The sequence below is a fragment of the Penicillium soppii genome (assembly GCF_028829465.1).
Source record: "Penicillium soppii strain IBT 18220 chromosome Unknown utg000006l, whole genome shotgun sequence".
Lineage (NCBI taxonomy): Eukaryota > Fungi > Ascomycota > Eurotiomycetes > Eurotiales > Aspergillaceae > Penicillium > Penicillium soppii.
This window is the reverse complement of record NW_026643236.1, coordinates 1,938,427-1,964,994: the sequence shown is the minus strand read 5'-3', so window position 1 is coordinate 1,964,994 and position 26,568 is coordinate 1,938,427. Positions and strand designations below refer to the sequence as shown.

The window sequence follows — 26,568 nt, the reverse complement described above, 5'->3', positions numbered from 1 at the left end:
TTCAATGTTTTTTTTTGCTCCGCCCAACCCAAGGGTATATATGATATGCTGTTTGAACGAAGTATGGATCCGGGGCCCTGTCAGTCCAGGCGCCGGGATTTGCAGGCCTCCACCAGAATTAAATATCCAAAAATGAGAAAAGAGACATCTACAGGCACAATTAGAAATGTTGAACAGAGCAAAGAGCACATTCCACTGAAACCCTTTGCTCTGGTCCATGGTACATATGCAGGTCAGAAGAAGAAAAGGAAGAAGGGGAGAATGGGGTGGGCCGGTCCAAGATGTATACAATTGATCGCTTGGACAAGAAACGGCGCCAGAATTAGAATGGATATGCTGACATCGCATTTATTCTAGCCGTTTCCGCTTGCGATCTTCTAACATTGCCTGCTGGTCCTCGTCGGGTCTTTCGGCGGTGTCAGCGGGATTGAGCAACGAATGAACGTTGCTCGCCATGCTGGAGCGACGCGTTGCAGGCAATGAAGACCCAGGTGGGAATCTAGAGTTCCCGAGTGTCCAACCGTTGTCAACGCCTAGCATGGATGGTGAAGGTTCGGCAGTTGGGGGTGTGGCATGGCGGGACTGTTCTTGGAGACGGCGGGGAGCACCCATTTCGTATTGGGCGAGGACATCACGAACTTGTTGGTCACTAGAGACCGGGGTTTGGTGCCCCGGAGATGGAGGCCAAGGGCCACTGGGAAGGTTGCCAGGCGGGTAGGGAGAGCCGGCTGAGGGCGACCAGCCGTGTTGGCGTATATCGGCAGAGGTGTGGCGCCGGGCTAGACTGGGTCCTGGGGAAGTTGAGACTGATAGAGGATGAGGCATTGGTTGCTGTGGGGGTGCCGGTACAGGGGGTTGCGGCCGAGCGTATGTTGTGGAATTGGCGCCGCCAATCGAACCATAGCGGCGAGGGGATACTGATAGGTGAGGAGGGACGGGAGGTCGGATCATGTTGTTGGGTCTAGGTGTGGGGTCCATCATGGATTGTCGACGGGAATCATCCTGGGGCATTTGGCGTGGAGATAAAGGTGGACCGGGATCGGCCATGTTGGCGAAATAGGGCTGCCGTGGGGGCATAAGCGACTCGTGGGGAGTTTCGAGGGCGCGGACGTTTTCAATGTGTTTCTCAACTTCTCGTTGCATGCTCAAAACTGGAGGTTGTTAGTGTGCGTGACCATGGATTTGTGGTGTAAAAGTTGACATACCATCGCGAAAGAGAGGACTTTCTCTTTCGGGTACAACGGCCTGAAGGAAGCGTGAGATAGAATGCGTCCACTGAAGTCAAAACATTAGCACCGAGACACCCTGCGCCCAAGTTGATGGAGGACATACTTGGTAGCATTTTGTCAGACTCTCGGTCATAGCCTGACATCTCGAGCTTAATGTCATGTTGCTCTCTTCCGCTCGGGATAACCGCGCATGCATATCAAATAGCGTGTGTTCAAGATTCATGAATCTAGCTTCGGTCGCATCGGGCACGGGTTCGGCAGGTGTACCAGGTTGTGAAGTAGCAGCTTTGTGTCCGGGGAACGAATCGCGATGGATAAGGGCATGCCTAGAGGCACGGCGTTTAATCTCTCGTAGACCAGCTAGATCACCTCTTTTGAAGTTGCCATTGCCATGTTTAAACTCCCAGAGGGCAGAGTCCGGGGACCCTGTGTGAAACACATCGCTCACTGGCACACAATAGTCAGAAGCTGTTCAATCGAACCTAGCGGGCTGAATCACCTACCTTTATGAAATCCATACATATTTAGCTGTCGGACGAATGAGGAGATATTGGTGTGCTTGAAGTACGAGCTGCGAGGGTCAGCAAAGCCTCATTGGTAGAGAGTATGGTACTCACGCGAGTACTTTGGAGAATTCCGAGGTGGGCGACATAACAAAGCTATCGTTCGTACCCGACCAGGAAATGAGATGTTGAATGCTGGGATCTTCTAACATACTGTTCCAACGGTAAGCTCCTTGCTCGGAGGAAAGCGCAGGCCGACAACATACTTGTAGAGCTTGTGAATGAATGCAGTTTGAACGACTTTCGGTTGTTGAGCTGCAGCTGCAGCACCGATGGCCGGGTTAGGGACACTCAAGGAATTGTTTCCTTCAGCACCATTGGTAATTCCGCTCATTCGATCGCCGTCGGGGCTACCATGCGCGCCCGCGGGCGGAGGGGTGCTATCCATTCTCGAATGCTGACCGGACGAGGACAGAACGGGGATGTTTCGTGTTCTACCGGGGGCATCTGAAACCCCGGCGAAAGAGATTCTAGAGTCGGCGAGTCGACTCATGTCGGAGGTGAAGGAGCTGAAATTGGTCGGAGTGGGTGCGACGGGAGCGTGAGGGGTGCTAATTTGGACGCGATGGGAACCGTTTACGCTCGTGCCGAAGAACGTGGGAAGGGTGTTATATCGGGGAAAATCAACCAAAAGTCGATATTTCTGTCATTATGCCACAAGATTTAGAATGAAATAGAAATAATAAAGAAAAAGTGAAAGTGAAAGGGTCGAGTAAACTGTAGAGAGAGAAAGAAGAAGAAGAAGAAAATAATAGAAAAGGAAGATGTCAAAGATGTTCTGGAAAAAAAAGAGCTGCGGGGGGGGAAGGGGGCAAGAACAGCTTCAGAGAAGTTGTACAGGGATAACTTCAGTTATATTATAAGAAGAAAAGAAAAGAGACAAAAAGAGACAAAACAGACAATGCATGAACCCGAAGAATAGAACGATGTGGAAAATCGATCATCTCCAGTCAAATTAGAGAAAAGGGGTGAAGAATGATTCTAACTATTTTACTGGCACTACGCCTATTGGCTTAGATTAGGATTGAGAAGACTATATAGTTATGTGTAGTACGTGCATTTTATGAATGTTTAATCAGATATAACTTCTTCAGGGCCCTGTTTTATACACTTATAACACAATTTTATACATACGTACATACTGAATTCTATGCATTTTCTTTATTTTCAATGTTATAACGATATAGTTACTATTTTTTACACATACTAAGAATTCTAAAATAATCATTACTTCGGTATTCACATATTCGTAGATCCATCCGAGAATTTTCTGAAAATTCAATTATCCTATCGCTCATGCTCCGTCTACGGGTGTAATGCGCACCCATTGGCCAGGGCTAGTATGCTCATAGGTTCGTGATTAAACTGATAGGGGGCTTCCTCGGAGTGGTAGGAGGCTTCCATGCCTCGTCAAAAGTCCAGAGAAAGGTTTGATCATGCTGCGAGCATATAACAAACTCATCATCTCCCTGCATCTCCAGAGGATACATCATATGTTGCTCCCATTCCGCTACCATGACCTTTCTGGGACAAGAAGCTAAATCAAGATGATACTTCACAGCTCCTGCAGGTACGGTAGAAACCATCTGCTGTTCGAAACCAATGTACAGCTCATGACTGTTTGGTATCCGTTGGCCATACACCAGTTCCTGGTCTAAGTAGCATGGTGGAAGGAAACACCAGCCAAACCATGTGATTGAGTGTGCAGCAACAGTATCATCGATATCTAGCGAGAAATACACCGTTTCATGGGGTTCAACGTCGCCTTCTCGAGCTTCTGTACTCATTTCTATCGTCGTGAAAGAGGATTGGCCGGCGCGAAACAGAATTCTTTCCTCGAATCTAATGTCCCATCCCTTGGGAAGAGAGATAAGAGATGAAAGGTCATGGTGTTGCAATGAAACGCTCTGAAGCCGGTCGCCCTGAAGCGAAATTCTCTGGACTTGCAGCTGATATCCCTCCCATTCACGATGATCCAATTTCCCGTGAGGTACATGTTGACCGTCCTTCTTTTGAATGCAAATCATAGATATTTGGCTCTCTGATGCATGAAGAGACATTGTAAGAATGTGATCTTGAAAAATGGCTGTGTGAGCAAGACCAGAAAGAAAAGAGAAGTGTATGATTTGGTTGCGATAATGGAAGACCACATTGACTCCATTGACCATAACGCGGAGGAAGTTCGTTGAAGACAAGCGAAATGACTTGTGTTGGTCCGTTCGGACATTCCAGACATGACAGTGCCTATTAAACTAAGGTCAGGGCCTGTCCAAAATAGTGCTTTCCATACGACATACCCTCGTATCGACACAGCTGTGACCAGATCAGCTGACACTTGAACCACTTCCAATAATTCACGGTTCTCAGTGGTGTACCGTTTGAGTTGACCAGTTCTCAAAAACAGCAGGTAGAGAAAGTCGTCTTCAGTATTGGAGAGCCATGCAAGCATTCCGTCACAATAAGAGAAACACCTTACTGAGTTTGACTCAAAGTCAAAGCAAGATTCTAACTCAACGAGAGCCGCGGGTCGGCCATGCTCCATGCGCCATCTTCTTTTAAGGATAGACTCAAGGCCAGAAACTGATTTGCACAGGGACAAAGTAGAGTATTTCCTTGGTATTGTTCTCATTTTAGACTGCAATACGGTGGAACAAGATAGAAGTTCCCTCCATCGCTTGGAGACCTGGATCTCATCAGCAAAATATATAAGTCACGATAGCAGACAGCACTTACTCTTCGATGTACAAAGATGTCTCCCAAGTCGAAATATTGAGCCACAAGGCATGCAATTTCCATGGGCAACTGGCCGAATATGTCGCGTTGAAACGTAAATTCTTTAATGTAACTACTGATCTCGTGCATCTCGCGAGGAGTTAAGGCTTGGAAGATGCCTTGGTAGCTGTTCTAAATCAGCCCCTGTTTCTACCCATAGTTCACATGACATACACAGCTCGACGGCTCTGTGAGTCATTGAGCGCAAGAAACCCATTCAAAATAGATTGGACAGATGCATCTGTGTTCATGATGAAATGAATGTTGTTTCGGTGTATGCTTGGCCCCGTAGTGGTCCGCATCCGAGTTCAAGAGAGGCAAAGACAAGAAAATGAGTCTGTGGTTTTTTTCTTCTATTCGGTAGCTCTTTTCCAAGATGAGATAGTAATGATAAAGAAAGAGGGTGAAAAGGTGCGATGTGCAATGAGAAAAACTAACGAGGTTGGGTTCCGCTGCAGCATGTCAAACGGCGACCAATCCCCTCCCACCCGGGCACAGATCTCGAAGTCTGCTCATTTCACCAAAATGTATTCATCAGGCGGTTGAACCTTGGAACACAGAATCGAGAATTTCAACCCCAATCTATTAAAGAGCTATACGTACAATACAACCTACAACATACGAAGAATCAAGATAACTATCAACTCTAACACATCCCTTCCGATTAGGAACTGATATAGATCATAGAAACACTCAAGAATACAGTGACAAAAGAAAATAAATGACACAGGAACAGGCGCAAAAGCATCAAGATGTCTAGATGTCACAGCGGCGGTTCAATTCAATTCGCCTCGAAAAAAGAAAATGCTCTATATTAGGTGACTTAAATACCCAGGGTGAACTCGACACCGACATCGATCTCGCGGGCCATCTTGACGACCTTGGAGAACTGGACGGACTTCTCGGCAGCGTTCTGGAGGTCTTCAATGGAGAAGATCTTCAGGCCGGACTCGTTGATAAGCTTGTGGGCCTGCTCCATGTTGGTACCCTGCAGACGGGCGACAATGGGAGTGCGGAGGTTCATCTCCTGCACAACGTTGATGAGACCCTGGGCGATGGCATCACAGCGGACGATACCACCGAAGATGTTGACGAAGACAGCGGAGACCTTGGGGTCGCTGGTGATCAGCTCGAAGGCGCTCTTGATGGCCTGGGGGGTGGCACCACCGCCGACGTCGAGGAAGTTAGCGGGAGAACCGCCGTTCAGCTTGATGATGTCCATGGTGGCCATGGCGAGACCGGCACCGTTGACTAGAATTCGGGGTTAGCATTGCGAGGGCTTTGGCTGACGGAGGAATTCTTACCGAGGCAGCCGATGTCACCATCGAGCTTGATGAAGTTGAGGCCGTGCCTGGAAAGTGACAAAGTCAGTAATTGTTGCTTCCTGCGTCCATCAATCAAAACTCACTCAGCAGCCTTGACCTCATCAGCATCCTCCTGGGAAACATCGCGCCACGAGAAAGCCTCCTTCTGACGGAACTCAGCGTTGTCATCGAAGCCAAGCTTGGCGTCCATAGCCAGAACCTGGTGGTCGGAGGTCTCGGAAAGGGGGTTGATCTCGAGCTGGGTAGCATCGCGCTCCATGAAGCACTTGTAGAGGTTCTGGATGGTGGACTTGGCCTCCTCAATGCACTGCGGGGAGAAGCCAAGGTCGGTAGCGATAGTGCGGGCGATCTCGTCAGTGACACCGACGTGGATATCGATGGGGGTGGTGATGATAGCCTCGGGGTTCTCCTTGGCGACAGCCTCGATATCCATACCTCCCTGGGAGGAGGAGACGATCACGGGGCCACGGGTGGTGCGGTCCAGGAGAACAGCAAGGTAGAATTCACGGCGGGCGAACTTGCGCTCACAAATGTAGACAGAGTTACAGATACGGCCACCGGCACCAGTCTGCTTGGTGACGAGCTTGTGACCGATCATCTGGCCAGCGAACATCTTGGCCTCGGTAGGACTAGGTATCTATCAGTTTCATTGCGCGTCCTAGTTTCAATTTTGTTGTATACTCACGAGTAGATGACACGGACACCACCCTTCAGACCGTTGTCGAAGGTACCCTTACCACGGCCACCGGCAAGAACCTGGGCCTTGATAACGAGATCATCACCACCTGCTAATGTTCAGCAATCGCGTTCGAAAGGGAGGATCAAGTTGGAATTACCGATGGACTTAGCAATAGCCTCAGCCTCTTGGGGAGTGTTGGCGACCTCACCCTGGGGGACACCGACACCGTACTATATTGTTGATCAGCGAACCGAGTCCGGTTTTTTTTTCTCGGGCGCCCGAAAGAGAAACGCGGTTCCACATACCGACTTGAGAAGCTTTGCGGAGAGGTACTCGTGAATAGAAAGGTTACGCTTCTGGACAGCGAGGCGGCTCTGGACGGCGGGTTGCTATATTCCATCATCATCGTCAGTAAATATTCGAATGTACCGGGCGCGGTCCTATCAAGGTACACTCACCGTCGCAGCCTTGAAGGCCGCGGCAACGGGACGACCACGGGCGAATCTGAACATGATGGAGTATTAAAAGAGGGGAGAGGAGAGGTATAAAAGGGCACAAGCAAAAATGGCCCTGGACTGAATATGGGGGTGGTAAAGGGTCGGTACGGGGAGAACAGCTTTCTTTTTCACGGCGTTCTCTTCGGGATGACATTGAGTCGCGGTAAAACCGGGTGCCTGGACCAATCAGAGTGCGGTATTTACCTTACCTCAGCAAGTACCGGGGCCAACGCGAATATAATCGGAATCGCTTCTGTTCATCGGCACTTTGTTTCTTTGCTTTCTTACGGTTCTTGTGCTTCTTTTTGAAGGTTTTGATCTGAATCAACACTGTTATCCTCAATTTCTTCATCTGTCACTCTATTTTGGCAATGAAATAACTCCAACACAACCTGCCAAGTTCCCCCTTATTTGCCTGAGGCATTTTTGATCTTCCATAGTTTGAACATTTTAGTCATGAGCCGACCAAACAGTCCCGACCATGCCCAGCCTCCCGACAACGTCCAAATCAACCAGCTAGCACGACCTTCCCAAATCCAGTTCTTACGACCTTGAGCCCAAGGCCACAGCCAGCGCCACGGTGCCGATCCATATAGTACTTGCGAAACGACGCTACGGGCGTAAGTATCGTTCGGCATGGCATTATGCTGGCTGTGCTTCACGCGAGTGAGATACTCGGTCTCAATGGGGGTATATAAAGAACCCGGCTGGAGAGTGCGATCGGTTCGCGCAATACGCGATTGAACACCACCGGTCACAATGGTTGTGACATGGACGCTGTTGTCTCGTCAGAAACCTTGAACATCAATAGGACTTCTGGGGGATATCAAACGTACCCGAATGGGGCTAGCTCCACGCGAAGAGTATCACTGAACGAGTGCAGTGCTGCTTTGGAGGCGTTGTAGACAGAACCGAACACGTACGGGATGATCTAGGACATGTTAGTTCTAGATACCCAAAGTCGCGCGGGTCGTAGACTCACCCCGGCCACAGAGCCAATTTGGACAATAGTACCCTTCGCCTTGATCAGCAAAGGCAGGAAAGTCTGGCACATAGTAATGACGGCGAACAGATTGGTCTCAAATGTCTGGCGAACCTCGGAGAGCTCTGCTTCCATAGCTGGAACGGTGTAATCTGTATCAATCAGTATCTGGCACAGATATTTCATCGAGGTCGTATAAACAAGAGGTTACATACTTCGACCACTGTTCCAAGGTTCTTCGTTAGTCAAGAGAACCTAAATACCGTCCACAGATAAGGCATAGAAAACTCACGCATTGTTAACGAGGTAATCGAGGCCCTTATTCCCAAGCCTTTTCTCAACATCCGCGAAACACACTTTAACGCTCTCCGGGTCATCAACTGTAAGGCTAAGGGTTTCAATTCCGAGGTCGGCAAGATCAGAGATAGTCGCGGCATCGCGAGCAGTGGCTAGCACGCGCAGTCCCTTGCGGTTAAACTCGCGCGCGAGAGAATTTCCAATGCCACCAAGGGAACATCTACAGTAGGCTTTAGCTGTTGTTGATATCACCTTCTTGTCAACAGTTGCAAGTCACATACCCCGTGATAAGCACCGATCTGCGAGTGTCGGTCACTTCTGTCATGTTGCAAATATGAGAATCTAAAGCTCAGCAGATAGGGATAGTAGAATTGTTGTTCGTATTCAAGGACTTTACGTTGTAAAGAACAGTGGAGACTTAAAAGATGCCTCGGCCTTTTCACTTCACAGGCATATTTCCAAAAAGGCTAGATGTATTCAATGTAACTTTACGGTATGTTTAACCCAAAGTTGCTTTTTATCTGTGACGGAATATTGATACTCCCGTAACGAAGTGTTTTACATTACACATGTACTCATCATCCCATCATGTCCACGGGTTTGACTGCATTATTGGATCAATTGACCTCATATAGGTAAGCACTTAATCGCAGTGTATAAAGCACTGTAGTGATTGGTTTCCCAATCCAATATTCTGGATTCCAAAATAAGATCTCTAGGTACCTTTCACATAGGGATTACGTATAAGAGATACACAAAAATACCTATATACGGTGGAATATCTTAAAGCGCAAATTAGATAGGAGCAACTATAGAGGTGAGAGCGCTGAGGTGCTAATAAGTTAATCTAACCGCCCCCTACCTAGCTAACTACTTTGCATCTTTCTACCTATGTAGTCAAGATATTTGCATTCATATATATGATGTACCATTCATGTGTGCCTATCATAGAATATACCTAAAATCGTATTCTGTACTAAAAGCAAGCCTTGAATTGGGATATGGCCGGCGACCGCAAGTCAGATCTGTCGACTGCCAAGGATAAAATATAAGTGTCGTTCTAAATGATCTATACTATCGATTGTTTCGCGATATGCAAGGCTTCCCATAGTACATGACAGCTAAACTCTATCAAGCATACCAATCATAGCACTGTTATGCTAGATCTTCAAATGTTTGCATTGTTCCTTATGATATAGCTCTATTCACCACTGAAACCCATGATTATCCTAACCCTTTCTCTGATCTACCGCACGGCATACTTAGATGGTTCACTTGTCGGTATAGATTTTGGACCAATTCCATACAATTCAAACTATAATTGGTCACACACGAATCATCTACAAATGTATCATAATTTTCAGAATCGGCACCTTCAAAACAGAGAGATTTACCCTATTTCATTGCTTCACAAGTGGGGGCGACGTGCCGATTCCCGAAGAGACGTAAATTCAGCAAATGACATAGCCGGATAACCTGTTTCCCGCTAGTGTCCGGACGACGATCACTGGGATTTCCATCTATTTTGTCCAATCTTGTACAATCTTGTAAGATCCATGCGCAAGAATTCTCACATTAGTGAAATGATTATGCCGGTTGGACTACCGCCTTATACCATCCATGCTGAGATCATCAATTCAAGGTACTTCTGGAGATTTTTGTCAGTCCCCACATTAATGCCCGGCAATCTTCAATCCCAGCGAGCCATCGTCTTCTCCACGGAGACAGCAATTCGATCGGCCGCTATTATTTAATTAAACAGGGCTGGCTTCGACAGAAACCTAAATTTGAGCCTGATTTTTTTTTCTCTCGCAACAGCATCTCATTTGCTACGATATACTTCTATCGTCGTCCATGCTATATTATCTACAAACAGCAAGATACCGCGGAACAAGCGGGGAAGCCATCTTGTTTACCGGGTTTGCATATGATCTTTAAACCCGTTCGCAGTTGAACCAGCCATGGCCACTGAAGATGAAGAAGATCCTCCCCGGCACATGCGAATTCCCGGCGAAGATGGATATCGAACACCAACCATCGAAGACGCAGAGCGGGCGCTCTCTATCCTAGGCGCTATCCCAGAACGTCCCGTTAGCCAAGTGCGCGAGGCACATTCCAGTGCCTTAGAGGCAGCCCTGCAAAGAGCCTCATCACGGGCGACTGTTAAATCTGAGAAACCGAGTAAAGACAACGCCTGTCATGAACATAATGGCCTGGGTCTATTCGGGCTTCGGCGCACAGTATCCGGCGAGCTCAGCTGGAAAAAGCGCATTCGACATGTTACGTGGGCGTATTTTACGCTTACTATGGCCACTGGCGGGCTAGCCAATGTTTTATATCAAGGTGCGTGGTTTTGTATTTTTCGCTGTGGAGATCTACTGACAATAACCAGTTCCTTTCCGATTCAAAGGTTTGGATACCATTGGAGTTGTTGTTTTCTTAATAAATATCGCTGCATACCTCATTATCTGGGCTCTTTTGCTTGTTCGATTCTATCACTACCCCTACACATTCAAAGCGTCTTTTATGCATCCAACAGAATCACTATTTGTGCCCGCATCAATAGTATCTTTCGGGACAATCCTAATCAACATATCGCAATATGGACCGGAAAATACAGGCCCATGGTTGCTGCGCGCATGTTGCATATTATTTTGGATCGACGCCGCTCTCGCCGTGATGTTCTCCGCGGGCATTTACCTCCTTTTATGGTCAACACAGACATTTACCATCGCCCAAATGACTCCGATCTGGATCTTTCCTGCCTACCCAATGCTTATTATCGGTCCGCATGCTGGAATTCTCAGTGGGAAGCTTGATCCGGCCGAGTCTCTGCCTGTGATCATTGGCGGTACGACTATCCAGGGCGTGGGGTTTTTGGTTTCGCTGATGGTTTATTCGGCCTTCATTTACCGACTGATGACACAGAAGCTTCCGAGGGAGAACATTCGTCCGGGTATGTTTGTCTCTGTCGGACCGAGTGGGTTCACGGTCGCGGGACTTGTAAATATGGCTGCCGAGGCGAAGAGGTCTTTTCCCGTGGATTTCATGGGCAATGGGGCGTTGGCCGCCGATGTATTGAAAATTGTTGCTGATTTTTCATGCTTGTGGTTGTGGGGGTATGTTCATCTTTTTCCATTTTGTCTACTCTTCTAACTCTAAAATAGATTGGCGATATTCTTTTTCATTATCGCAAGTGCAGCTCATTGGTCCGCTATTGGGCATGGGCGTATGGTCTTCTCGATGACCTGGTTTTCGTTCGTTTTCCCAAATACCGCACTGATCACCGCTACTTTTGCCATTGGAAAGGCGTTTTCTTGCAAGGCTATCAATATCATTGGGTGTGTGGCAGTACTTCCACTTCTGTTGATGTACTTCTTCGTTTGTTATATGATGATTCGTGCCATCTTGACACGGCAGATTCTCTGGCCTCAGAAAGGCGAAGATAGAGATGAGGGTGGCTTTGAGATTCTTCGGGTTAAATCCGCCGCTTTGGCTGGTGACAGTAGTTCTAGCCCTGTATAGAACAATGGAACACTTATTGCGATCTGCGATTGTGATTCTTAGTTCGGAGAACTTCGACTTCAACTCTACTCTTTCTATCTCGGGATATCAAAGGACTGTCTTTGGGGTTTTGCTGATTGCTAAACAACCTGTCTTCGTCTCATAAATAGCAATATAAATAATTTGGGTGTCCAACATTTGTGCGTGTGGTTCGAAACTGTCAAGAATACCTAATGATTAATCTTAGGAATTGATGATTCTCATAGACCACTGAATCCTCAATTTATACAAGCATTTGACCTATCAAAGTCCAATTCTTACCTATCAAACAAGAAACTAAACACATCCCCAACCCTAAATCTTATAGAATATCTACAAATGTGGATGAATCGGCAATCTTGTCCACCTTCACTATAAAAGAAGACAGATATTTTATGCAAAAAGCATACCAGAGCAATAAAGCGTCCTCTTCCGTATATTACGCGTGGAATCACATTGCATTCAAACAAACTTCGAACTCCCGGATTGAACTTGCACATACACCTAGGTAGCACCAGCTTCGCATAAGTTCTATGCATAACATGACCCGAGTAATGTTGCGCAATACAAAGAAAATTAAACCAAACTTTATCCGTCAATTATTCTGAGTCAACTTCTCTGTCGATTCGATGAGCCCTTCGTGAGTGCTCATCCCTGTTGTCCTTTCGGTTGAACAGTCTGTTACAGTTTGCATATGAGCATTTGAAGGACTGGGGTGAAACATGCTTTGTTTCCAAGTGTCGCATCACAGATCCTTTCGTAGAAAAGAGCTTCTTGCAATCCTTCCATTCACATGTAAAAGGACGGACCGAACTATATAAATGGATCCAGGTTAGCAAAATTCATAGGCAGTATGCTTGTCGAAGCTTGCAACCTACTCGGATTCTTTTCTTTCATTGGAAATTTGGGGAGCTTTGTGCTTGAGTGCCTCGGGATGGTTGTGTGTTTTTTCCAAACAACCTGTAGAGGACATTTGTGGCATTCCATGAGACCAGTTGGCATTGTGCTGAGTGGCAACATCCAACACGGATGCTTTGGGCTCGCTAGGAGTGGTCGAAGGATGGTTTGCCCTGCCGGAATCGATGCTATGAAGCTCAACTCCACCCAAACCTATTCGGGCAGACGAATCAGGTTGAGGGCATTGGATCAGAGAGTCATAGAAAGAATACCCTGTGAAGAAAGTCGGTATGTTCTCGACGAGAGCAGATGATGGGTTCCCAATGAACTCCTGATCATACTTCAGATCCTCAGTTTCCTGGCCAGCTTCACCAAACAAAGGGCAGTCCCCTGTGAAGCTGTTGTATGATGTCCACGCCATAATGGAATATTGAACAAGGTATGTAGACATTCAGCGAAGGTAGAACTTATATGTACCATGTAACAATATTAAAATATCAAAGATATACAGATCAAACAAGGTGTATTTGTATTCTACCATGTAACACTGTTGTATTACAAATTTCAAGATATACAGATCAAACAAGGTGTATATATATTCTACCACGGTGATAGCGCGGGATCTAACGTGGGGCGTCAGATTTAAGCACCAATCAATCAAGACTTAGAAGCATGTTTCGACTCGACAGCTGTCATATTCCAGGTAAATTACGAATTCGGCGTATCCGTCGTTACCGCATATTGGATAATAAGTAAACACCAAGCTCTACAGCGGTGTGCACTGCCTCAAATTGCCAAGAAATGCCCAGGTGACAGGCCTAGATTCACCCAATAACTAGGTAGGAGACAATTATTCGAAAAGGGATTGCAAGCTTTGCTTATTGTTGACCAATATCGCTGTTCTACTACTTCCAAGGTTGTAAATCGCTTGATTGAATAATTTATATCTATTATATATAACCTCCCCGACAATAATGTCATAATGGAGGGCGAGGCAAACGTACCTGGTGTTTCTGTCTATGTTCGAGCTGTATTTCCTCCAAACCAATTGATCCAAAAGTCAAGATCCAAAATCCAAGTCCAAAAACCCAAAAGTAGACCAAGAAGCCCAAGTTGGAAAAACAAACCCCAGTTCAAAAAACTGCAAAAAATGGACCCGCCGGGAATTGAACCCGGGACCCCCCGCATGCGAAGCGGGTATTATACCCCTAAACCACAGGCCCATTTGTTGGCAGGAGTTAGCCTTGTTTATTTCATGATTGAAATAAATATAACCAGAATTAGCCACTGATATCAAAGCCCTAATCCCAAGGTAAAGAGACTCATGCATATAATCAAAAAATTGAAATTTTGCAAATAACCTGAATGTCATTTAAACTGACGAGCCTTGCAGTTAGTAGATGTATCCTCTTTGCCAGAAAATACACATTTTCTGGATTTCAACAACGACATACGTGCGGTACCTGGCTGCTTTGCATTGCGGTATAGTTAAATCTAACTTGTCATGGGCATACACGGAGAGAGTCATTGCGGCCTGTTTTAGACAGATTCTGAAGCCTTAGGGCCATGTCATCAGGATTGGCGATTGTGGAGGGGGCTGTTGTGCCGCTCATCATGGGATGACAGAAGGCACTTTTGGCGGCCTGGTAGAATCTTCCGACGTGAGGGATTTCTTCTTCTTGGCGGGACGTTGCGAGGGTGATTCATGCTTGAGGAGATCTAGCAAAGCTCCCTCAATACGAGCTTGTTGATCTCGCACACTGGAAAAGGCGCCAATAAGGATTGAACTGTCGGGTTGAACAACCCTAAATTGATCAATATGGCCCAGAAACCGGTGCGAGTCTTGATATTGTATGCAAAGTAAACAACAATGGGCCGGAACTGCAGAGAGAAGAGAAGATCTTGGTACAGCTTTGCCTAACAACATATCAATTAGCATTAGAAAATATCTAAACGCTGTATGTAGCCCTTTTATATAAACATAGAGAGTTGGTGACAAGTAAAGAACTCTCGGGTAAACCTGAGTTAGTTCACACCATGTTGAGCCCACTGAAATGAGACGAAATGCCTACTACACCTTCATTTAATCGTCAAAAGACAACTGGAAGTAACAGTAAAGTAAGAACAAAGTAAAGAGAAACCTAAGTGAAACTGAAAGCAATTGCATTGTACTCAAGTACAGGGGTATCTAATCAAACAAAAAATCCAACAAACCAACAAAAGACCGACATCACAGAATTTTGTATCCCACCTCTCCTCTCTCTCATCACAAGAGTCAACCCTCAAAAGCCCCCCGTTGGCTCATCCTTGGGCTTCAAATTGAGCCCCAGGGAGGGTGAATCACCACCCCCACTCCCCATCTTTCCCTTCTTCTTTGACTGTGGGGACTTCGAAATGCGCCCCGAGCCCATCATATCCTCCGAACCACCGGACGACTTTCGGCCGCGAGACACACTCCGGTCCCGCGAAGGCATCCGGAGGAGCAAACGCTGCACACCCTTCTCCACCGTATCGGGAATCTTGGGCACCGGGGGCCGCTTCTGCGGGCTTAGTCCCCGGCGCGGGGTGCGTGCCTTGCGCCGGGAGGCGACCACGGACGGGGATACCTCGTGAGAGGCGTCGGGCATAGTTGTCGCCGCGACAGTGGTCTTGGGGGTTTTTCGGGTGCCGCGGCGAGGTGTGGCCGGGCGGGGAGTTGCTGGGGCCGGGGTCGCGGCTTTGGGAGGTTTGCGGGCGCGCAGTTGCCGCTCGGTGAGTGCAGCGCGGGCAAGTTCGGTATCTCGGAAGCTCTGGGTCTGCCGGTTGGGAATGAGCTTCTTGTTGAGCTCAGCTGCGGCGACTGCCCAGGGGACTTCTGGGGCGAGTGGAATGTTGAAGTCAGCGTCCCCTGCTGACTTGCGGTCTCGCCCGGGCGTCACCACTTTCGCCGTGGAGGATTCGGTGGATGCGAGGTAAGTGGTTGAGGTCTTAGTGCGCCGTTTCCCGGGCATCATTGCGGCATCCAGCTCGTTGAGGTTGGTTGCGGACCACCACTCGGGATTGTAGGTGTATGGAAGGGTGGTCGCTTTGGAGAGCTTGGATGCTGGTCCAGTCCCTTCGCTCAGACCAGCCAGGTGACTGAGGACACCAGAGGACAGGGCGCGGTCACTGTAGCCGCCTTCCAGAACGCTGATGACACGCCCATCGACGCCAAGTCCTTCTTCCTGGGACATGCGAACAACATCGGCAGTGAATCTGGCGTAGAATTCCGTAGGCACATTCACCACGTGGCGCTGCATTCCGCCGCCTTCCCACTCGCTTGCATCAAAGCCAGCAGAGATGAAAATAGCAGCCTTGGGAGGAGGTGAAGCTGGGTTTTTGGCGTGAGCCTCAGCAAGCTCCTTCGAGTGGTGGCGCAGGAATTTGCGGGCTTTGGTGAGTAAGGTGACGTATTTCGTGTTGTACAGTTTCCAGAATTTCTCTGTAGAATCCCATTCTTCAAGATGAACGTTCCAGATGGATTGATTGTGTGCGCCATCAATACAGAGGCTAGCACCGAAAACCTTTTCGCGTTCACCCCACTCACAAGGAAAGGAATTGATATCGTGAAGACTATAGTAGCCGATTGGAGCCTTGCCATAGGGAGAGAGATTTTTGAACTCAGTCAGCTCCGGCGAATTGTGTTTTGCATAGTGAGCTTGCTGCGCTTTGGTGAGGATTTTCGAGTTGTGCTCAAAGGCGATATCCTGAGATCCATCACCGTGGTGGAGATCGAAATCCAGGATGGCAGCATGGGTAAGTCCGTGGGTTGTAACTGCATGAGAAATGCCGACGTGAACATTATTGATCCAACAGAAGCCGGAGGGAATATCAGATGAACAGTGATGACCAGGCGGCCGAATACAAACAAAGACACGCTCAATGGGGCCGGGGTTGAAGACAGCATCGACACCTTCACAGACACCTCCCAACGCTCCTTCAAAGGCATTGAGGGATTCGGCACAAAGATAAAGATCATTTTTAGACAGCTCAGGTCCGCTCATAGCCAGACCATCGTTGTTCATTGTGTGTTGCCGGGCCACTTCGAGTTGCTCTTGTTGAACCCGTGTGTCAGCGATTGCAGTCATCCATTTTAATTCTGACATCCATTTGATTCCGTGGACATTCGTAACAGCAGTTTCAGCTAGATGAACCTTGCGATCAGTGTTGACAATCCGAAATGGGAAATCCAGTTCATCCACAGGCACATGGGGGTTTGGTGCGAATCGCTCTCCGGAGTGTCGAAGGCCGAGGCGGACGTATGCCATAGAAACTCCAATTGTACAGGCGCGAATGCGCTCCGGTCTCTCAACATACGTTTGGAGATCACTTTTGCTTGTATTGAGACGAGAAAAACGATGTCCGTAGCAGTCATCATGCATTATAACAGCAACTTTGGTGCATAAATCGACAGATTTGTGTAGCTCGAGTTCTTGTTCGAAGTGTTCGGCCGCAACAGACGCGGGAGTTGGGACTGCAGGCTCCGGAGCCGGACCGAAAGCGAGGCGAGCAGAAGGCATTGAGGGAGACACAGTGGTCGTCGGAGACCCCGCGGACTTGGGAGATGTGCGACGTGGGTCAATTGGAGAAGTAGGCTTGAAAGCTCCGGAGACTGAGCGAAGAGACGCAGTAGACTTGCGCTTTTGTAACGCGGGGAGTGACTTGCGGCGTTCGTCTCGGGCAGAGGAACCGTTTGATTGAAGAGGAATAGCAGGAACAACAGGAGCAAGTCGAACAGGAAGTTGGGATGAAACATTTAAAAGACGTGGGGATGGAGGTAACGGTGTTGATGTCGCTGTCGCCAGAGTCATGCGATTCAGGGACTCGGTCAATTCACAATGCGATTCATCAACTGAGTTATTGTTGACATTGTTCCCGAATGGAGACGGGTCCCCTTGAGTGGAGGGGAGCTTGGGCGGGTCCATTTTGGCATCGACTTCATTCACGAAGATGGAAATCAATTATTATGGATATGAAGAAGAATAAGAAGTTGGAAGACTGGATACAGTCGTAGCTGAATAGAAGTAGTTGAATAGGAGACAAAGGAAGCAAATAAAACAACGGAAACCAAGAAAGGGAGTGGGGGAAGTTCACATGTTTTGCGCGTCCACATATGGGGCAAGGGGTCAGCAGATCATCCATACCATTGACAACTATAACATTGAACACATAACAGAGACATACTAGAGCATAACAGAGCATTCTTTATTAAATTTTCATTTTTGAACTAGAAAATTGTCTTACTATGATATGTAAAAGGATTATATCTATCTTTGTTTCTTTTCTCTTTTTCTGGTGGTTTCTACTAGGATCTTCATACCTAATGTTAACTATAGCATATAGTTACTTGACGATCTGATAACAGTAGAACAATAGAAAACCAAAGGAACTATAATTTTCTGGTAGTACCACACTTTTCGTAGTAGAATACTGAATATAAAAACATAATAATAAGAGCAATAAAAGAATCGAATCTCATGTAAATCATAATCTCCCCAAATCCCAAAATCCTGATAAAACTCCGTAAACCCGCAGAATTCTATCCACCCAAAACACCAAAGCTGAAAAAAAATAGCCAAAGGCAGGGAAAAAAGTCATGAATCAGATGCAGATATCATTAACGCGACCTCAGTCCCCGCCACTGATACCACTGAAACCAGCGGCGGCCAAGGGAAGCCTTTTCATCCATAGACTCCTGAGACCTGCGGCGTAACTTATTTTCTTCCTTGCGGGTCTGGTTCTCGGACTTGAACCTGCAGGTTGCGTGTGAGTTGCAGAAGCAGTGCATATGCACAGTTTCGACGCTGACGCCCGGACAGCTGTTGCGGCGGACGCCGGCGCAAGCGCTGTTGCCGGCATCTTCTTCGCATTGGCACCATTCGTAGAGTGTGAAGTATTGGCGACACATGATGAATAGATGTGATTATGATGCTTTTGGAACTTGGAAATTTTGCAGATTGGCTTTTGGATCAGTTCCCAATGCGGTTTGACTGGTAAATGGTCGATGTGATGTGTTTGTTCCGTTTCGGGAAATGGGTGATGATTGTGAGATGTGTCGAGTTGTCAACTGTAGATGACCAATGTTGGTATGGCAATGCAATCGAGATGCCAAATGCCGTGTGATGTGTTAATGCGGCGTTATAGCTCCAGCTACTAGGCCTATGTGGAAAGTCCAGCAGAGTATGGTGTAGAGATAAATATGGTCAGTGTACCCAGGGGTCAGTCCAGCTGAGATGAGAGGGCAATGGCTGGAGATGGTATGGGGTGAAGTTGAAGAAGTTCAGTGAAGAAATAATCCACGAGGGGGGATGTCAGCACATATTAAGCTATTTGGGGTCCCCAAGCGTCAGAGATCAGTGGAGTAATGATGAGTGAATACTAGTCATTGACTGGTTCTATGAATGGAACCACGGCTATTGATTGGTCCTGACGTCAAAGACGCTGTTATTAATTCTTTTTTTAAATTACTATAGAGTAATTGTATTATAGATTATAGGTTCATACACTATTCCAGTACTAGTGGCTCAATATCCTGTTGGGTCTTATCCCCATCCGTCAGCCTGAGCTACGGGTTACATCTGACACGGCGAACCAGGTCGTATTTTCGTAGCCGAGGGCGCCTTTTTTGCTTGGTACCACTAACCCTGGACAGGTAGTCAACAGCTAGCTAGTAGTACTGGCAATTAAGAATAGTGAACTTGGCGCCCAGATGGAGCCTTGAAGGAAGTAGTGCTCTGTATGGTCTGAGGTAATGAAAATACGGTCTTGGCTGGAAGAAATAAGCCAGAAAAAGAAAACACAAGGCGGCTATTGTTCTGTTTCACCAGGTTCAACAAAGCTGTTTTGAAGATGACAATTCTGCAGCCTTATTGAAATAGTACAAATATTAAAAATAGAGACCAGACTTGCATCGAAGTAGTTTGAAACCCAACGGCGACAATTTGATCGACAAGAGTAGCCGGAAACCAGTCAGCCCTGACAGATTGGTCTGGGGCAGAGGGGATCCGCCCACTACCGGCGCTCCGTAGGGTTCCTTCTCCGAGCCTGCAATTCCGTGATTGGTGCAGTTAGTTGTTTGGCTTGCCGCCAGGAGTTCCGGGATTACCTGCCGGCAAGGTATTGGCTCCAGCAAACGATGAAATATAGAGTTGCAGTCAGATGACATTCCTGTCGGATAGATCGAGATGATCTCACCGTCAACTGTCGATCTTCAAGATTTTGAGACGCAAACGGAAGCCGTAAACTATGAGGCGTAGACCGGGCTGGACCTGTGGCTGTGGATTGGGCCAAGTCACGTGTCGCGGAACTCCCCGAGCTGGTGCCTGAGGCGGCTATCAAAGTCCGCTTTCTATAGCTCTCGGACTTGATTTGCTTCAACTGACCCCATTCGCAAGGTGTACATTTCATTACACACCGACAACGCCCACGGCAAAACACCGAGACAACACAACCAAGCACTACACAGACAATCATCTCAATCGCAACCCACTCCCAATATCAGGGCAACCAAACCCAATGACAACACCATCCGAACCCCCAAACATGGCAACACCCGCGCGGACCTCAGCCCTCCTCGCCAACCTGACCGCCGTATCCGCGCGCATCAGTGCAGCAGCACAGCAATCCCCAACCCCAGCCAAAGCAATCCGCCTGGTAGCAGTTTCAAAATTGAAACCTGCAAGCGACGCTCTAGCTCTGCACCAATCCGCCTCACAAGTGCACTTCGGCGAAAATTACCTTCAGGAGCTCCTCGAGAAATCCCGCCGCCTCCCTCCAACCATAAAATGGCACTTTATCGGCGGTCTCCAAAGCAACAAGTGTGTGACGCTCGCGCGGGACGTGCGCGGTCTCTGGGCCGTTGAGAGCGTCGACTCAGATAAGAAAGCCAAGCTCCTTGATAAAGGCTGGGGCGAGCGAGCAGAGGATGTCAAGGCACACGCTGAAGATGGCGAGAGACTGCGTATCTACGTGCAGGTTAATACATCCGGGGAGTCGAACAAGGCGGGCGTTGAGCCGGAAAAGGCCACTGAGCTTTGTCGCTATATTCGGGAGCAGTGTCACCGGTTGAAGCTGCAGGGTGTCATGACTATTGGGGCTATTGCGCGGTCGAGGGATACCACGCCGGAGAATGAGAATGAGGATTTTGTTTGTTTGCGCGAGACTAGGGATCGGGTTGTCAAGGAGCTTGGGCTAGTGGGGGATGATGCGGAGCTAGAGCTTAGTATGGGGATGAGTTCGGATTTCGAGGGCGCTATTGCGCTTGGGAGTGATCAGGTGCGGGTTGGGACGACGATCTTTGGTGATAGACCGCCTAAGGCGGAGGCGACAGTTTGAAGGGTTTTGGGTTACGAGTTACGACTATGCGTTTGGAGGGTAGACTTGTTTGGGCTTGAGGCAGAGGTGCAGTGATGTTGGCTCTGTGAAGAGAGCAATGGGTTAAACCACTGTATACTGTATCATTATAGAACAGTCAATTACGGGTGCCTCCAGGCATTACCAATGATTTCTGAGCCCTCTTCAATCTCAAGCACTAGACAAAAAGATAAAAACATGTTACATCGCAGGATTAGTTGGAGAACTCCACAGTGACAGGGAATCGGGGATGATGAGAGAGAAGAGAAGGGGGGGGATTTATACTTGGGCTACATGGTGCCTTCCCAAAGAACAACAGACTCCGCGGTAATCAAGAACAGTAGGAGCGACTGTCCGCCAGCTCCAGAGAAGAAAAGACAACTACGGAAGGAAATAATTAAGAGACATTGTCGCTAGTATTTGACTTAGGAATCCAATTAGAGATATACATGAAAGCTCCCAACAGACTATTCGTCTGCCCGCATGCCCTGCGCCAATTTTTGCTCCATTTGTCTGACCAACGACTGAGGCACATTTTCTTGGGTGGCACGGATTGTAACGCGGTACATCTAGAGATAGAGTTAGCAAGCCCGCACAGAAATTGTCAAGGCAAGAGGCATAATTGATACATACCGACTTCTCGTAGTTGGGCTCCAGCCGCAGCAGACAGCCGGTCTTACCACCCTCGAACTGGAACACGGCACAGCCAACAATGTTGTGAGAGTTTGGATCGACGCCATCCAGGATTTTGAAGGCGAAACCCTCCACGATTCTTCTGGTGAAAGCCTCATTGATGGTCTTGTTCTTACCTGACAAACCGAAGGTCTTCTGTGCTTCCAATGGAGCACCGCCAATTTGGCGCCATCGCTTGAAGAATTCCTCGGCTGAGAGTGTCGAGGACTCCATGTAACGGTGCATCAGAATAGGCAGTTGGAGGGTGTAGGCCTGTAGAGCACCGGCCAGGTATGAGATACGGATAGTTGGCGCATCTACGAAAGGACCATGTGCTGTGCAGAAGAGAGTCTGCTGCGTCTGCCCGGAAGCTGGGACAGTTGGCTCGGGTAGATTTTTGGTATCGATCTTCAGTTGAGGAGAGGCTGGGTTGTCGACGGTTGTGGTAAGGGATCCGATCGGGTAAGTAGACTTGTTCGAAATGTATAGCTTCACGACACCCATTGGGCCACGATACTCTGAGCGCAGTCCGACTTGGATCTGGGCGTCTTCGAAAAGCACGCCTTCACGGGTGAAGAACAGGCGATTGTAGCCGATATCCCATTCGGGTGTCAGATGAGCGGCACTGGCCATGTTGGGAGCTGGGCCGGAGGGACCACTGAAATCCAGACCGGCCAAGTCGCCTGATGAACTGACTGCGTTGGACGAGGTGGTCGGGGTGGTCGGGGTGCCGTTTGAGCCGGTCTTTGTCCCATGCACGATCGTCGTGAAGGTACGCTTGAGACCCGTGTTTTGTGCCAAGAGCATTTCTTGCTTGTCTGCATTGGCGGCCTTGCCACCGATGACCCAGGTCTTCTTCTCACTAGCACCGGCTGTCTTCTGGTGCAACCGAGAGAGCAGAATAGAGGTTCGCTCCGAGAATGGGGGCATCTCATCGCATACTGTTCGAAGTAGATCGTCGGTGGGGAGAGTCGCCAGTGACAAGTATTCAAATGCTCGTTGCTGTAGTTCGGAATCGGGAGAGTGGCTGTACAAGCGGAAGATTTGCAGGAGCTGAGGTTTGATTTCGGGGAACAGGTTAACGAATTTGACGAACGAGGACAAGATCATAGCCCGTGCATTGTCAGAGCTGGAGAACATCTTGGCCTGCAGGGCTAGGAACTGTTCAATGGGACTGGAGCCTGCGTTTTCGGCGATGAGGTGACCGAATTCGCCCAGGACATAGCAGCCAATCTTCACCAAGCTTTCATGGCAATCAGATTTCATGTAGCCCAGAAGAGTGTGTGCTGCATAGGCCTGCAGTTCTTCATTGTTGGTCACAATTTGAATCACTCGCTGCCACACTTCATCGTTGACATGTTCACCAGCCAGTGAGAGCAGCTTCAGGGTCATGTCGATGTACCACTGTGCATCAGCGGCATATTTTTCTGTAAGAATAGCGACCTTCAACACCATCTCCTCTCGAATGGCATAGTCGGCCGTCTGGAGGTATCGGAGAAGCTCGTTCACAATCGGTCCTGCATTACTGGTGTCGCACATGCTGTATAACAAATCCAATCCTTTGCGTCGGACACTAATATCACGGTCTCGAAGCGAACCTAAGATAATGTTTTGATGTTTTTTAATTGGATCAAGGGTTTCAGCCCGAGCGGCGAAATGGGTCAACGCGTCTAGACCGAGGTATCTAACGTTGGTCTCGCGAGACTGGATATATTTGCCCAGGCGAGCAGAGATTTGCAGCATAAGATTGTGCTCGGAGTCCAGGTGGATGAGGAGGTTGATGGCTTCGAAGAGAATTGCGTTCTGGGCATTGTTCTGCTGAACGTTCTTAGGTGTTTCCATGGCTGCTTGCATCATCTGCGACAGGGATTCCCTGATTATCTCGCGAACATGGCTGTCCTCTGAGATAGATGTGAGTAATTGGGTGACAATTATACAGAGGGCCAAACATACCTGATGGAGGATAATACTGTAGCAAACGTAAGAACTTGACCTGAATCCATGGACAGGGCACACGGTAGTAGAGATAGTCTGGGGCGATATCATTATCAACCACAATCCTTTTCAATCGCTGCGCAGCTTTGACGTAACAGCCCTTATATTCCTCAGGCAAATCCTGAGCGAGCGCCATGACCAAAGAGGTTACGGAAAGAGTAACACCCATGTCGGGATCATCCATAATTGATATGATTCTTTCGGCCCATTCATTGCGCACGATACCGGGGTATTTGCGGTACAACCGAAGGAGCGTTAGAGCAGCCTTCTTCTTGACGAAAGCTTTAGAGGTACTGGCAAAGGTAAGCATATAATAAGAAAAAGAGCAAGTATTCAAAACTCACGGTGAAATGAGAAGCCTGTGGACCTCCGACCCCAGTGCCTCTCCAAGTTCTTTACCACCAACATTAGCCACTGCATGCAGCGCTAAGCAGTTGTTCAATTCATGATGATCGAGCAGATCCTTCCGGATACTGTTCACAACCAAATGAAGCAGCTCATGTTCTTCATGCAAGAACAGTGTGACGGCCAGATATCCGATCTGTTTCTCGGAGTACTTGGACGAGGAGATGAGGTTCACAGCCTCGAGATGTCCGAAATCAACATCATAGCCCTGAATGTAGACGTAAAGCAGCTTGCAGACATATTTCTTCTTCTGGTAACCATTGAGATTCCCAGACTTAAACTTTTGCCGGATGTTGGCGAGCTCCTTATTTACGCGCTTCTCCTCAAGTTCTCTAGCGCGAGCATTCCGCAGATCAGCGATGAACTGGACAAGTCCTCGCATGGACGACATGATGGCAGATATGAAAGTTCGCGGTTAATGGCCGTGACGGAAGAGACGGTTATGGTATAGCGGGGTTTCGATCGAGGCTCGCCCTCGCATGCCACGCGGGATATCACCTCAGGGAGTTCCGGATCGCGATCGCACAACGTCACACAACCATATCCCGGTTATGTTGGCGAAAGAGCGATAGGGCATTGGCTATACAGCGAGTCGGCGAAGATTGCGGGTGGGCTCAATGAGCTCCTTGGAAAACAGGGGGTTAGACGTGGTATAGGTCCTAGGAAGCTTGTCAGCACTAAGTGGGTAGACCGGGGGCATCCGATTGACCGCGGTCGACCAACGTACAGAATAGGGCCCAATCTAGCGATTCCAGGAGAAACAGGCCGAGCAACACGCGAAGTCGAGTTGAATCCATCCCCGTAAATTGTCCGCTCCGTATTTCCTTTGGGCCACTTCCGCCGTCGATCCCGGGTTCCGCTGTGGCGGTGTGTGGCTGCGGAGGAACACTGATCCGAGGTGGCTGTGTCACTCTTAGGCTCTATGGACTCTAACTGTGGACATATTACATAATACTGGGCCTGTGGTTTAGGGGTATAATACCCGCTTCGCATGCGGGGGGTCCCGGGTTCAATTCCCGGCGGGTCCAACTTTTTTTGACTTTTTTTGTTTTTTTTTTTTTGGTACCATGGCGAGACCTCCTACGTACAAGGTAGGGTTCGGATGTGATACGGTTGCATTCACTCCGGTTTGATGTAGTGAGCATGTATTTTGTTTTTTATCCTAGACGTCGTGACCAAAGAGAGATTTGAAGAATATTCACCATTGACAACTCTTGGATCATATTTGATGCAAGTGATTTGACCATTTGCATATCAAACAAGCTTAAATAAAGCACGGATACCTAGACATCAATCGATATCAAGATCTATTTTACGCAGCGAATAGAAAAAGCAAACAATAACTGCATAGGTACTAGAACCCCTCCACAACTATCTACACCATCTACATTAATATTTATATGCTCTATATATCGCACGGTGTAGTAAAATAGAAATTAACTTCTCATTTCATATCTCATGAAGTAGTTATTTGATCAAGCCCAAAAGCAAGTATCCACCATGTATGCCCGATCCAAAGACGCCACCATCCTTGAAGGATGTAGATGCAATTTAATGAGAGGAGCCAATCCTCCTATCAAAGAAATAAAAGAAAAGAAAAGAAAAGAGGAGCAAGGGAGCCAAATCACTTAAGCAGTGGTAGTGAAGTCGACCTCAAGAGCAGAGTCGACACCAGCGGCCTTCTCGCAGGTGCAGGAGGCCTCGGGTCGGCTGCCACAGGGGCAAGCGGCACCGGTAACAGCCTGGTTCTCGCTGGTTGAGCGCTCACAAGTGCACTGACCGGCAGGACGGGCGCCTATTTGAGATACGTTAGTAAATGTATTATGTTTTTCCGATATATGGTAAAATAGTCACTTACGGCATGAGCAGCGGGGACCGGAGACAGTGTTCTCAGAGGAAGCCTTGTTACAGCTGCAGTTCAAAGCGCTCTGCTCGCCACAGGAGCACTTGGCCTGAGCGGCGCAGACGCAGGTGCCATCCTGAGTGGTCTTGCAGCAGGTAGTAGTGGGGTGGACCATTTTGACGGTTGGGGAAATTTAATATGACGTAAATTCCAAGAATTCAAGGTTGAAGTGATTGAGTAGTGAGTTTGCGAGTTTGCAAGATTGTCAAGATACTTGAATGATTTGATATGATGAGAAAAGCAAAGTAGGGTACTTCTACTTTATTTATACTGATTCTGTACTGATTCTGAATGCGTCAGAGAGCAATGGGGATTAGAAATGGACGATCTCTGATTGGTTAGATTGAGGAGGTCACGTGGCACCATGACCTCTTTCGATGGCCTCTGATTGGTCAAAGTAAATATTCGCCTCTTGAGTGGCCAGGTGTTGTTGGCCTGA

The 26,568-nt window shown here is 48.0% G+C and overlaps 12 protein-coding genes across 12 annotated transcripts; 2 read left to right on the top strand and 10 right to left on the bottom strand.

The window, feature by feature from the left end:
- Positions 1-348: 348 nt before the first annotated feature.
- On the bottom strand, positions 349-2,285 carry N7529_008083 (heat shock factor family protein; the record flags this gene model as incomplete). The annotated part of the gene is made up of 6 exons (XM_057243610.1): positions 349-1,151; positions 1,206-1,275; positions 1,333-1,676; positions 1,733-1,800; positions 1,847-1,945; positions 1,999-2,285. 6 exons carry the CDS (start codon positions 2,283-2,285, stop codon positions 349-351), a joined length of 1,671 nt encoding a protein of 556 aa, XP_057095148.1.
- An 853-nt stretch (positions 2,286-3,138) lies between these two features.
- N7529_008082 (F-box domain protein) lies at positions 3,139-4,815 on the bottom strand (the record flags this gene model as incomplete). The annotated part of the gene is made up of 4 exons (XM_057243609.1): positions 3,139-4,044; positions 4,083-4,475; positions 4,526-4,691; positions 4,739-4,815. 4 exons carry the CDS (start codon positions 4,813-4,815, stop codon positions 3,139-3,141), a joined length of 1,542 nt encoding a protein of 513 aa, XP_057095147.1.
- A 572-nt stretch (positions 4,816-5,387) lies between these two features.
- On the bottom strand, positions 5,388-7,080 carry N7529_008081 (succinate--CoA ligase (GDP-forming) subunit beta; the record flags this gene model as incomplete). Its single annotated transcript, XM_057243608.1, has 7 exons — positions 5,388-5,815; positions 5,869-5,915; positions 5,973-6,518; positions 6,575-6,674; positions 6,726-6,798; positions 6,874-6,957; positions 7,027-7,080. 7 exons carry the CDS (start codon positions 7,078-7,080, stop codon positions 5,388-5,390), a joined length of 1,332 nt encoding a protein of 443 aa, XP_057095146.1.
- Positions 7,081-7,472: 392 nt separating this feature from the next.
- On the bottom strand, positions 7,473-8,182 carry N7529_008080 (uncharacterized protein; the record flags this gene model as incomplete). The annotated part of the gene is made up of 3 exons (XM_057243607.1): positions 7,473-7,842; positions 7,902-7,996; positions 8,048-8,182. The coding sequence occupies 3 exons, from the start codon at positions 8,180-8,182 to the stop codon at positions 7,473-7,475; spliced, it is 600 nt and encodes a 199-aa protein (XP_057095145.1).
- A 153-nt stretch (positions 8,183-8,335) lies between these two features.
- N7529_008079 (uncharacterized protein) lies at positions 8,336-8,669 on the bottom strand (the record flags this gene model as incomplete). The annotated part of the gene is made up of 2 exons (XM_057243606.1): positions 8,336-8,564; positions 8,626-8,669. The coding sequence occupies 2 exons, from the start codon at positions 8,667-8,669 to the stop codon at positions 8,336-8,338; spliced, it is 273 nt and encodes a 90-aa protein (XP_057095144.1).
- Positions 8,670-10,305: 1,636 nt separating this feature from the next.
- On the top strand, positions 10,306-11,869 carry N7529_008078 (tellurite-resistance/dicarboxylate transporter family protein; the record flags this gene model as incomplete). Its single annotated transcript, XM_057243605.1, has 3 exons — positions 10,306-10,687; positions 10,737-11,463; positions 11,512-11,869. 3 exons carry the CDS (start codon positions 10,306-10,308, stop codon positions 11,867-11,869), a joined length of 1,467 nt encoding a protein of 488 aa, XP_057095143.1.
- Positions 11,870-12,761: 892 nt separating this feature from the next.
- On the bottom strand, positions 12,762-13,205 carry N7529_008077 (uncharacterized protein; the record flags this gene model as incomplete). Its single annotated transcript, XM_057243604.1, has 1 exon — positions 12,762-13,205. One exon carries the CDS (start codon positions 13,203-13,205, stop codon positions 12,762-12,764), a length of 444 nt encoding a protein of 147 aa, XP_057095142.1.
- A 1,861-nt stretch (positions 13,206-15,066) lies between these two features.
- On the bottom strand, positions 15,067-17,727 carry N7529_008076 (histone deacetylase hosB; the record flags this gene model as incomplete). Its single annotated transcript, XM_057243603.1, has 1 exon — positions 15,067-17,727. One exon carries the CDS (start codon positions 17,725-17,727, stop codon positions 15,067-15,069), a length of 2,661 nt encoding a protein of 886 aa, XP_057095141.1.
- A 692-nt stretch (positions 17,728-18,419) lies between these two features.
- N7529_008075 (uncharacterized protein) lies at positions 18,420-18,710 on the bottom strand (the record flags this gene model as incomplete). Its single annotated transcript, XM_057243602.1, has 1 exon — positions 18,420-18,710. One exon carries the CDS (start codon positions 18,708-18,710, stop codon positions 18,420-18,422), a length of 291 nt encoding a protein of 96 aa, XP_057095140.1.
- Positions 18,711-20,317: 1,607 nt separating this feature from the next.
- Positions 20,318-21,136, top strand: N7529_008074 (YggS family pyridoxal phosphate enzyme; the record flags this gene model as incomplete). The annotated part of the gene is made up of 1 exon (XM_057243601.1): positions 20,318-21,136. One exon carries the CDS (start codon positions 20,318-20,320, stop codon positions 21,134-21,136), a length of 819 nt encoding a protein of 272 aa, XP_057095139.1.
- A 485-nt stretch (positions 21,137-21,621) lies between these two features.
- Positions 21,622-24,617, bottom strand: N7529_008073 (AP-2 complex subunit alpha; the record flags this gene model as incomplete). The annotated part of the gene is made up of 4 exons (XM_057243600.1): positions 21,622-21,723; positions 21,788-23,727; positions 23,780-24,114; positions 24,166-24,617. The coding sequence occupies 4 exons, from the start codon at positions 24,615-24,617 to the stop codon at positions 21,622-21,624; spliced, it is 2,829 nt and encodes a 942-aa protein (XP_057095138.1).
- Positions 24,618-25,854: 1,237 nt separating this feature from the next.
- On the bottom strand, positions 25,855-26,244 carry N7529_008072 (putative copper resistance protein Crd2; the record flags this gene model as incomplete). Its single annotated transcript, XM_057243599.1, has 2 exons — positions 25,855-26,021; positions 26,085-26,244. The coding sequence occupies 2 exons, from the start codon at positions 26,242-26,244 to the stop codon at positions 25,855-25,857; spliced, it is 327 nt and encodes a 108-aa protein (XP_057095137.1).
- Between the last annotated feature and the right edge of the window lie 324 nt (positions 26,245-26,568).